Source organism: Glycine max, chromosome 2 (genome assembly GCF_000004515.6).
Source record: "Glycine max cultivar Williams 82 chromosome 2, Glycine_max_v4.0, whole genome shotgun sequence".
Lineage (NCBI taxonomy): Eukaryota > Viridiplantae > Streptophyta > Magnoliopsida > Fabales > Fabaceae > Glycine > Glycine max.
In genome coordinates, this window is record NC_016089.4 from 48,935,138 (window position 1) to 48,946,046 (window position 10,909).

At 32.6% G+C, this 10,909-nt stretch overlaps 2 protein-coding genes across 2 annotated transcripts; both read left to right on the top strand.

Moving 5' to 3' along the window:
- Window positions 1-766: 766 nt before the first annotated feature.
- LOC100797026 (uncharacterized) lies at window positions 767-4,916 on the top strand. The gene is given in 6 exon segments (NM_001255342.3): window positions 767-1,117; window positions 1,707-1,834; window positions 2,153-2,322; window positions 2,872-2,949; window positions 3,893-4,040; window positions 4,376-4,916. Coding segments are annotated over 6 exon segments (1,056 nt in total). The 5' UTR covers window positions 767-999; the 3' UTR covers window positions 4,790-4,916.
- Window positions 4,917-6,092: 1,176 nt separating this feature from the next.
- Window positions 6,093-8,282, top strand: LOC100527468 (uncharacterized). Its single transcript, NM_001249547.2, has 3 exons — window positions 6,093-6,292; window positions 6,365-6,681; window positions 7,819-8,282. The coding sequence occupies exons 1-3, from the start codon at window positions 6,143-6,145 to the stop codon at window positions 7,997-7,999; spliced, it is 648 nt and encodes a 215-aa protein (NP_001236476.1). The 5' UTR covers window positions 6,093-6,142; the 3' UTR covers window positions 8,000-8,282.
- Window positions 8,283-10,909: the final 2,627 nt, after the last annotated feature.

A 10,909-nucleotide genomic window follows, 5' to 3' on the forward strand; every position in this document is an offset into this window, starting at 1 on the left:
TAACCTTACTGCTTTTGTACTAATTTAGAAAACATATCAACAATAATTTAGTAGTATTAATTAATAATATAAAAATTCTATACTAACACCACATAAAAATTAAACTAAAAAAATCACGCGTTTTTTACCAGTAGACTGGACACTGGAGTGGCAGCTGCCCAGTTGACAAAAAGCGTAACTAATTTAATTACGAGTTACGACAATTGTAGCAACCAAATTAAACCTACTTTTAAAATGTTTAATAGTATAACTTTATCAGTTTAATCTGTATATATATTACTAATATAGTTTTGAGCCTATCATTTTATTTATAACAATCAATTGACTAGTCTTACTCTTACCAATACGGATTGAGACAGGTTTGTACGTGTTCTTGCCTGGTCCAAATTTTTATTATAAATTTAAGATAAGTTATATATTTTAAAATATTTATTTATAATAAATTTTAATTATAACATACTTATGTATTAGAAGTATTAGTTTATTATAACTTTTTACTATATAAAAATAAAAATGTATTGTCTACCGCAGTAACCGTACTACTTATTTTTAACAAAATCGATAAACAACAATATATTAAAATAAAATATTTTTTAATCAAATGTTTCAACACATGATAAATATGTTGAAATTGAGATTTAATCATTCGTGACTTTGAATATTACTCAAATTTAATCATGGGTGAAAATCATTTTTAACAAAATTTTGTTTATCTTTCCACCGAATTTCATTACATTAGTGAGGGTTCTTCCTTCTTCTCATGAATATGGACGGGAGGATTATGAAAAAAAATAAAATCTTAAGATTGTTAGTACACAAAACGATCTTGAGCAAAAAAGAATACTAGGACACAAAATAAAGTAAAGTCGGCTTCGTTTATTTCAGAACACGAGAGAAAGGGAGAGAGAAAGTTGATAAAACCGTCAAATTTGATTCCTCTGAATTGAGGTATTGTGTAAGGGCACTTTCTGTTACATCGTTTTTTCATTTTGATTTTGGATGGATAAAGGTAAAGGTGCCAAGGCATTAGCGACCTCTTTGCAAAACCTCGATTTGAATCCTCCATCCAACATCAAGTCCAAGTCTTCCATTACAATCGCCCACCCTCAATTCCCCGGTAATTTTTTAACCCCTTTTCTTCTCTTTCTATCTGCTTTTGTATTTTAGAGATGGGGTGTTATGTTTATGTTTGGTTTTTGGTAAAGCTTTCACCTTTCAGTGCCCCATGATAAAATTGAACTTGGTCTGTTCTGGGGATTAATTGAAATTGAAAGACTGTTGACAAATCAATACTAACTCTGAAATGCAGTGGTTCTTTATTTCTGTCATAATTTTAAGTAGAAAACTTTTTTTTTTTTAAAAAAACACTACAACACTCATTTGGGCCTTTTATTGCGATTGTTTTCTGCTTTCATCATGTTGCCTGGTTTTGTGGCAAGTGCTCATTGTTTAATTAGGTTTTGACCTTAGACTCTGTGTTTTGTATGACTATATTTTGCTGAAATTATGAAACTCAGTTTGAGTTTTGCCCCTGAATAGAATGACTAAAATTTGTTTTCTTTGAAGGAGACACTATGCGGGTGTTAGTTGTGAGAGGTTTAGGTAGTTTAAACCTTGGTGGCACGGCACCATGCACGAATTATTTTTTTCATAAACATGTGCCACAGAATAGGCATTAACAAATTATTTGAGAAATTTTTCTGCAGGATTACTGCCTAAGAAGGCAAAGCCTCTGAGTTTAGTCAGCCTTTGTGTTGGAGTTCTTGGAAGACATTTGGAGGATATTATTGCAGATTTGAGTGAAATTGCTATCAACTTGCCAGCTGATATAAAGGTAGGTGGCTAAATCCTTTAATAAGTCATTTATCCTAATGCTCGTACTTGTCAACAATTGAAATTCTAAAGTTATAGTGTTCTCAATCTAAATGTGTGGGAAACAAAGGTTTCTCCAGGATTGCCCGTTTTATTTGCTAAAGAAAAAATATCCTTTGTTTTCTTTGTTTATCCCTTGTTAAAAATCTTTGATTATGCTGTGTCTTCCCCCAAAAAAGAACAAAAAGAATCCTTCATCTTGCATCATGTACTTTATACATAGATACATACATACATACAATACAATACAAATAAAGAAGTTAGTTATGCTTATTGACAGATAGCAGTGGCAGCTATTGCTAGAAGAAGAAAATTGCTGAATGATGATGTCCTGATCGCATTAGCTGATACTTCCTGGGAAATCCTTGATGTCTCCGGCTCAGATGTCTCTGATTTTGGCTTAATAAAAGCAGCTGAAGTATGTAGATTCATTAAAGCTCTAGATATAAGGTATAGAATCATAACTGTTTTTTTTAAAAAAAAAACAATTACTATGCTTTCATTGTAATGCAATAGATCTTTGATGTCTGAGAAACAAGAATAAATATGCTGAGAAAACAGGAATTTTCATAATATTTAGTCTTTTCATGTATATTCAAATTTCAGAAGACTGTTAAGCTTACTCGATGCTACAAAAGCATGCCATATGTTCCATGCAATGGACCAGCTGGTAGGCACATTTTGAGAAAATATTTTGCTGTTTGAACTATATCATGAGTTTATTAGAAGCCAGTGATGAATGCAGATTGAATTTTATGCTTAGATCTTTCTCTTCCATTGTAGTTTTAATTGTATTTCATGGTTTTACTTCTACTGGATTTGGTTATCATTAATTTTCTTCACCTTATTTTTGGTCTGTCAACAACTTGCCTTGAGGTTAGCATATTGTGTGATTGATGTGTAGCATGCTGGCAAACATTTTTGTAGTTTTGTAGTGTGTTTTTTATATTATACTTCTCTCTCTTTCAGAATCACTTGATATATTGAGACTATTTGCAGCCGGTGCACCAAAATTACTGCTAATGGTATATCTGAGCTTGTGAAGCACTGCCGTTTATTGGAGACATTGAGATGCGGGTACATATCTTGTGTTATCCACTTTAGGTTTTATTTCTTTGTTAATGCAAGTTGTTCATTGTGTTGTTTTAGACTGTATTTTGTTTATCATTTAAGGCATAATCTGAAAATTTGAAATTTTACTTCTAAGGACCCTTTAGGTACCATGTTCTTGTTACTATTGTAGTTAGGATCTGTAAATTGAGTTCTCTTATAAAGATGATCAAATCATATTTACTTATTTATTTATAATGACAAAAGTTGGCTTTGATATTTAGTCTATTCTCACGAAGGAAATGTCATCCGAAACTTGAGAAGTTGTAGGTATTGGGAAAGTTATTCTATTTTGGTTAAATTACTCATTTGGTCCCTATAGTTTCATGATTCTTACTTTTTTAGTCCCTATAGTTCGAAAATGGTTTTTTTAGTCCCTATAGTTTACATTTTAATTCTCTTTTAGTCCTTGTAGTTTTGAAAGTGGTCTTTTTAGTCCCTATAGTTTCATGATTCTTACTTTTTTAGTTCTTATAGTTTTCAAATTACAGGGATTAAAAGAGAATTAAAATGTAAATTATAGGGACTAAAAAGAACACTTTCAAATTACAGGGACTAAAAGAGAATTAAAATGTAAACTATAGGGACTAAAAAGACCACTTTCAAACTATAGGAACTAAAAAGGTAAAAACCATGAAACTATAGGGATCAAATGTGTAATTTAACCTTCTATTTTTATTCTCTCTTTTATTTAAAAAAATAAATTAAATTAAGAAGGTGGAAAATTATGTATTTTTAAAATTGTTTAGGGTGCTTTTTTCTTTTGGTTTTTTCTTGGTAGTAGTTTCCTGCTTTATTACATAATGATTTTCGTTTAATAAATTATAATCACATTGGATACAATACTGTGTTTTGACTAGGATTACATCATTACAAAACTCATAACATGCAATGAACCATAATATTGCAGAGGGTGTCCAAGGAGTGACAACACTGCACGGAGATGCTTAGGCATATTTAAACCAAAGTTTGATGATTATGTGGAGGAGGATTCCTGGGAGGAGCTTGATACGAAAGAAATTGCCAGTGGTGCACAATCACTCAGGTGGCTAGTATGGGTATGAACTTGAAAACTTCTGTCTGGATTATGGTAATTTGTAATTGAATCCCGATTTTTGTCCTTTCTGAAATGCAAAAAATTATGTATTTCTTGCTTAGTTTGATGTCTTTGTTTTTGTGATAGCATTAGTTTGCATAGAGATACATACGCTACGCTGCACTTCCTCCAGCCAATGGGGGATAGAGTAGAGTGAGGATTAGGAAAAATTAGGCATGATGGATAAGGATTTTTCTTTGATTCTCATTGCATATAGAAAATAGAAGTTGCTATAAGTCTAATATTTTTTCCTGGCTGAGATTTTTTCAAGAATTGATTATTTTATTTTATTTGCAGCCAAACATTGATAAAAATTCTTTAGAGGACTTTTCCACCGAGTGCCCACGTGTTGTGGTAAATCCCAAGTCATCACCCTTTGGGTTTAAGGGAACTGAGGTTCCTCAGGAAGCATTACAAAATATCCTATTGGATGATGAAGTTGTCAAGGACATTGATCCCAGAACATGGACAATGCATGGGTTTGCATTGAAGCCCATGTCTCCATCTTTAAGTTCCACTGAATTATCAGTAGCTGAAAAATTCAGACTTGCATTTGTGGAAAGGGACAACCGATTAGCTCCGAAGCGAGCTAAAAATGCTCGGCAACATCAGCGCCGTGCAGTGCGGGAATTGATGCTGATCAGCACAAGAGCCAAGGCAATGGTCTTAGCCTCACAAGTGAGCAAGTCCCTTCATGGCCGAAGCTCATAGAATTCTCACATCACATGCATTTTTCAGTTGCCTCAAAATGTACTACTAACTTCTTCTGTACTGTATATAGTAAGAAGTTGTTGGTCACACAGATTTTGAATCTTAAGATATCTCCTTTGACAAGTCAGAAAGATCAGAGCTTTCAATTTTTGCCTTGTTTGAGGTTCTGACCAAGTGAAGCGGGGTTATTCCTCTGTCAAAATCAAAACTGCTTATAATGGACCGTTATGAGAATGGTTGATGAGAAAAAGAAGAACACGGCAATTTACACCCTGTGTGAAATATCTCAAACCGTTTCCAATATAATTTTTCTAATGCAAAAGTTTTGGCTGCAACTTAAATTTTGATTTCAGACAGATGCGGACAGGTTTTTAAGCTACAAGTATATGTGTCGATTGGAGTTAGTAAAATTGATTTTGGATAAACTTGGTTTCGTATAATTGATTTTAGCTTTTGTTAGGACGCATATTTGTAACGCAAAATAAAAAAAAATGTTAAATTTGTAAAGATCGTAGAATGATAGAAGTTACAACAAGATAACCCCTGTCTGGATGCAGAAAATTATGTTATGCATGTAACTAAACATGGAATCCATTTGGTGAGAATCTGCGAAAACATCTAGAAAACTATTCTTGAACATCTGCGAAAACATCTAGAAAACTATTCTTGAAGAAGAAGAATAAGAAGAAGAAAAGAAGAAGAAGAAGACGACTACTATTGTTAAAGTGTCTATGTGTTTAACTATGTGTGTCAATAACTTTTAGTAACAACATGTAAGGTTTTGTTAACCAAATGTTAGCACAAGTTTTCAAACTCCATTAGAAGTCTCAAAGACAATTCTTCCTTTTTCCATTGCTTATTTAAACATGCTGCATATCCATTATTAGAGAAAATATTGCCCATGAATTCACTTTCTCATTTTTCTTTTTTGAAAAAACCCAGTAGAATTCACTTTCTACAGTGTCACGTTTTTTTTAGAACTGTGCCTCTGATACTTAACAGCCCAGTAAAATTTCATCATTCTATAAGGATTTTGCTAACTGTTATCTTAATGTTATTAATTCAGAAATTAATAATAAAAATATTTATTGAAAATTATAATAGAATGCATTAAATAAATTTGGTATTCACAATAATTAATAGTGTGAAAATTAAAATAATTTATCATTAACTAATAATGTAAAATAAAATTAAACTCTACTTCTTCAAAAAAAATTAAATTCCTAATAATGTTATAATGAAATAGTACTACATTAAATAACAAATATAATTTCGTTGTAATGTTTTTGAGTCGAGTAGTCTGCCACAACACACAGTCGCACACAGCGCAGGAATATAAGCAGAGTAAACGTAATGTGGAAGAGAGGCTTGGTCGGCGCCGTGGGTGGTCTCCGGCGGCCATATTCGTCAGGAGGTGGCGGCATCTCCTCCTCCGTGAACTCAATGCTCCTCCGCTCCCTAAAGGATCACTATCAAGAAGTCGCCAAAATGAACATGCCCCCTGTAAGCTCTCTCTCTCACTCTGTTTTTGTATTAGGGTTTAGACATCGAATGAATGAGTCACGTGCCTTACAGAAAGTGAGTGCTCCATCGCCGTTCACGATCGTGAAGGGAGCTCTGGACTCGCACGGTCCGGTTCTGAAGCGCAGCTACGGCAACGAAGAGGTGAGCATCTACGTGATGCGGTTGTTGACCCCCGAGGACGAGGATTCCGCCATCGACCAGCTCTTCATCCACGTCGATGTCTCCAAACCTCAGCAGAACGAATCCTTGATTTTCCTCTGCGGTTTGTACGAGGATGCTCTTGGGATTCACTCTGTTTCCATGAGGCCTAAGGTCCAGGACTCCGGCTACCTCCTCATCCCCTCCCAATACACCGGCCCTGTTTTCGCGTGAGTTCTGTGCTCGTTGCTCTCAACTTTTTTTGTTTGTTTATGGTTTATGCTTCTGTAGTGTAGGTTTGGAGATTGGGAATTAAATTAAGGAAAAATAAGTTATGCACTCATCCAATCACAAATCATCATCACTTATAGTAGGTTTGTTGGCTTTTACAAAACTATACACCTCAGTCATTGCATCACCATTAAACTCTTAAATTAATGTCATTGCAATCTCTAGAGTACTTAATAGTATAAGGTGGAAAAAGATGTATCAAACACGGATGAAGATTCCACGTTTACTGGTGATATGATTTAAGTGGGGAACAACACTTACGACATGAGTTAGCTTTTGAAATTCTAAGATGGCATTAGAACCCTAGTGATTGCTGTTGGACATATTAGGCCCACTCGTTGTTGGGTTGTTATCGGATCACTGATCATCTACCATTATTCAATCTTGCAAACTTTACCTTATATCTAATCTTCAGGGAAAGGGGGTGTGTTGGAGATATCACGTAACTAGTTATATGACCAAATAGTACATATAAGTGGGGAATCACTCCTTACTCTAATCCAGATTTTGAGATTGAGTTAAGTCCAAAACCCAAATTCTTAGAAAACTGAGTTCTATATTAGCTATAAAATGCAGATATTGGGAAGAAACTTAGAAGTTTTTGTAGATATTAGGAGTTTAGGATTAAAAGAATGGAGTTGAAGTAGAATGCCCTCCACTCAGCGCTCTTCTATTTCTGTAATAAGTAACAGGAGTAGTTGCATATAGGCTCTTGTTTTTCTATAGTAATAACTTGTTGAAAATATCTCTACCATGCGAGTTACTTCATTTCATTTTGGAACTCAATTAAGGTCAACGTTATGTGATTCGTTTTGATGCTCTTTCCTGTTGGCTGGTGAGAAAAGATAGGCTGCAGAATTGTGTTTTGCATTTTGGGAGAACAAAAAGTTCTTACTGTTGGAAGATATGAACCTTCGTGTTGTCCTAGAAATAGAATGGCTGTTTTGTGTTTTATCATATACCTGTTAAATTTCTCTTGGAAATTAATTCAAAGTGTTTTCAAGTGGGGAAACTGGGAATGCTATAGGCTTTTTTTTTTTTTTTTTGAGTTTTGATTGACTTTCTGTAAATTACAGGGAACTAGATGAAAAGATGAGAGATGCGTTTCACAGTTACATTGAGGAACGAGGAGTGAACGAGAGCCTCTTTAAATTTCTTCAAGCGTGGCTATATGTGAAGGAACATCGAAATCTGATGCGGTGGTTCAAAACCATGGGCTTGTTCGTTGATGGAAAGAAGCCAGTTACAGGTGCTTAACCCCTCCTCCGAGAGATCAAGTTATGAATTCAAAACTTCAAGTTTTTCAATTTAAAATTACATAAAGTTTCACACTTGACTATTAGGTTATTTATTTTGATGGATCAACGCACCCACATTAGTACATAACTTTTAAAGCAACTGTTAAATTTTATCAATTTAACTATTTACAATATGTGATGTGATTATGACAAATATACAATATGTGTAATATTTTGGTGGATCAACGCACCCACATAAGTACCAAGTATCAAAATGCAATAGTTGATATTACATTTTAAAATATTTTGTGACATCAAGTAGTTATCAAATAGTACACCAAATTAGACATAAGCCAACTATAATTAGGAATGTTCATGACTCTCACTAACCAATTTGTTATTTTATTGTACTGATAAAAAAAAACCGGATGTGTTGTTGTGCTAGTTTTTTGGCCAAACAAGGATCTAATGAACTTTTTATGCATTTTTTGTGTTTGCGCAATAGCGATAAAAAATAAATAAATCTAATAGTGTGTCTGGATATGCGTTTAGGATCCATGTTTTCTTATAAATCCACGTCCGAATATTTAAGTTGACGGAAAAGCAAATATTTTTAGCATCAAGGTGACGGATGTTTAGGTGTAAACGCTCAACCAAACATGCAGGTCCCTATATATATATTCTAATAATATCTCATCAATTTTAATTATATGTCACTATTAGGCCTAGGGGTTGTCAGTTTAATAAAAAAATCTGAATGTTTAAAAAAAATTAAAAAAGAAGAAAAATAATGTAGAAGCATATTAGTCTCACTATATGTGGAGTACAAAGGGAGTATGGCTTTTCAAATGCCGAATTTCCAACGTGTTTATTTTCTTAATTTAATTAGGTTTAATTAAATAATGAAATGTATTTAATTAATTTTTTATGTAGACAATTGATTAATTTATGATTTGAAATATGTTAGAATTATGAATTTAGGTTAAAATGATGCATTTCATTAATCAATTGTCTACATAATTCTAACATATTTCAAATTGTATTTTATTAGTGCAAAATATTTTTTTTGAGGTCATAGTGCAAAATATTATATAAAGTCATTAAGTGTCAATATGATAAGGACAATCTTTTTATTAATATGACCTTCATTTCAACGGAGTCCACATTTTTAAAATTATTAACTAATTCAAGATGCTATATTTTTTCTTCATTTTAAAAGAATTTGAATAATTTCCAAAAATATTTTCAATTAAATTTTATGAAAATTTCTTCTAAATATGAATGAATCATTGAGTAAGTCTATTTTATTTAGTTATATAATTTAATTTACATCTATGTTTTACAAATTTAATGTTTAAATATCTTTGCAAAGCTGGAACATTGCAAAATTGAAATCTACGAGCATTTTGCATTAGTATTTTGATTATTTAAAGATTTACACATATGGATACTTATTATTTTTTGTGTAAAGAAAACAGTGCGATTGTGTAAATGGTATAAAATAGCAACACATAAATAATCATTTTATTCAATAATAAGTACTACAACTCTTTCAGCATTATTCTATGTTTTCCAACGACAACAAGAAAAGACTCCAAAAGCAATTGAGGTTTTGAAAATGATTGTGACATCAAAGTAAATATAAATCAAATGCTTTGTATCAATTGGAAATGGTAGTTTTAATTAAACCAAGGAACTTGCCTATCCCATTGAAACTCTGTTGTGCTGCTGCTTTATGCTGATCGACAAGACATCAAAGTTTGGTTCAGTTTCAATTGTTGACAAGACATTGAAGTTTGATCGATCAACTTTTGCCTATGGGGCTTGAAGCTTGTGACAAGCAACTTGAGTTTAGACATTGACAAATGCAATTTCTGTACTGTTGATTTCTTCATATTATTCAGAGATCATTCCAGCACATCCATAAATAGGGTCTTGAGTCCTAAATTGTGCTTCAAAATACTTAGAATTTGTAGCTTGCTCGCGTAAGCTTGCTGGAGTTTGCTGCAACATCAAAATATACAAAGGTTATTATTTAGTAACATAATCTTATTGACTTTGCATGACATATTCTAACTTTGATATTGATAAAAAAAAAATTGCATATTATAGACAAACATAAACACATTGATATCAAATATTATTATGTATTTAAAACACCTGAAAGCATTTTTCCAACATTGTTGTCACCATAGATTCTATGAACACAAGCAAATCTTTGAGGATCATTGACAGGAAAATATGAATAGAAAATGCAATCTGAAGGCATCTTCTTCTTTGATTCTTGCAAGCTGCACACCTATCAGATATCATGATATGGAATCTAAAAAAAAAGAGAAATCAAAGGAAAATATTTGACACCCAAGAAAGATTTCTTCTCTTCTATATTTCACTCTTGTGAGAGGGGGAATATCTTATGTGAGATTTTATGTTTTAGTTGCAAAGAGTATTTGTATTGTAGGTGTGCAGTTTTTTAGTTATGGAGAAAATTATAACGGCTACTTTTTCAATATTGCAATGCAAAAGGAAGGTTTTTAACTTAGGAGTCTGAAAACAGAAAGAACCATGAATCAAGACAATTATGCTATATCACATGAAAATTAAAGGAAAAGAGTCATTTGTAACACATATATATAGAAGGCAAGTAAACAAATACTTCTAATTTTCTTTATTAGCAATGAAGGATAGATGTCAAATAAAGAAGTTCTTTCATTTTGTATTTTGTTCCTGGGCATCTAAAAAACCTAAATAATGGAATGCCAAATCATATGAAAGGGAGTGTGTTTCTAAACAAGGGAAAGAAAAATTGGAGGGAGAGAGTGAAAAATAAACGAGGGAAAGAAAATTGGGAGAAAGTTTTTTTAATATTTGCCGATTATTTTTGCTACGGTGATAGCATGGCAATCCTTAACAACAGTCTTTTATCTTA

What these genes read in the sequence shown, in the direction of transcription:
- LOC100527468 (NM_001249547.2), top strand. Translation starts at nt 6,143, where the DNA reads ATGTGGAAGAGAGGCTTGGTCGGCGCCGTGGGTGGTCTCCGGCGGCCA. An exon ending in CCAAAATGAACATGCCCCCT is followed by an intron (nt 6,293 to 6,364) that starts GTAAGCTCTCTC and finishes CGTGCCTTACAG; the next exon opens with AAAGTGAGTGCTCCATCGCC. An exon ending in TACACCGGCCCTGTTTTCGC is followed by an intron (nt 6,682 to 7,818) that starts GTGAGTTCTGTG and finishes TGTAAATTACAG; the next exon opens with GGAACTAGATGAAAAGATGA.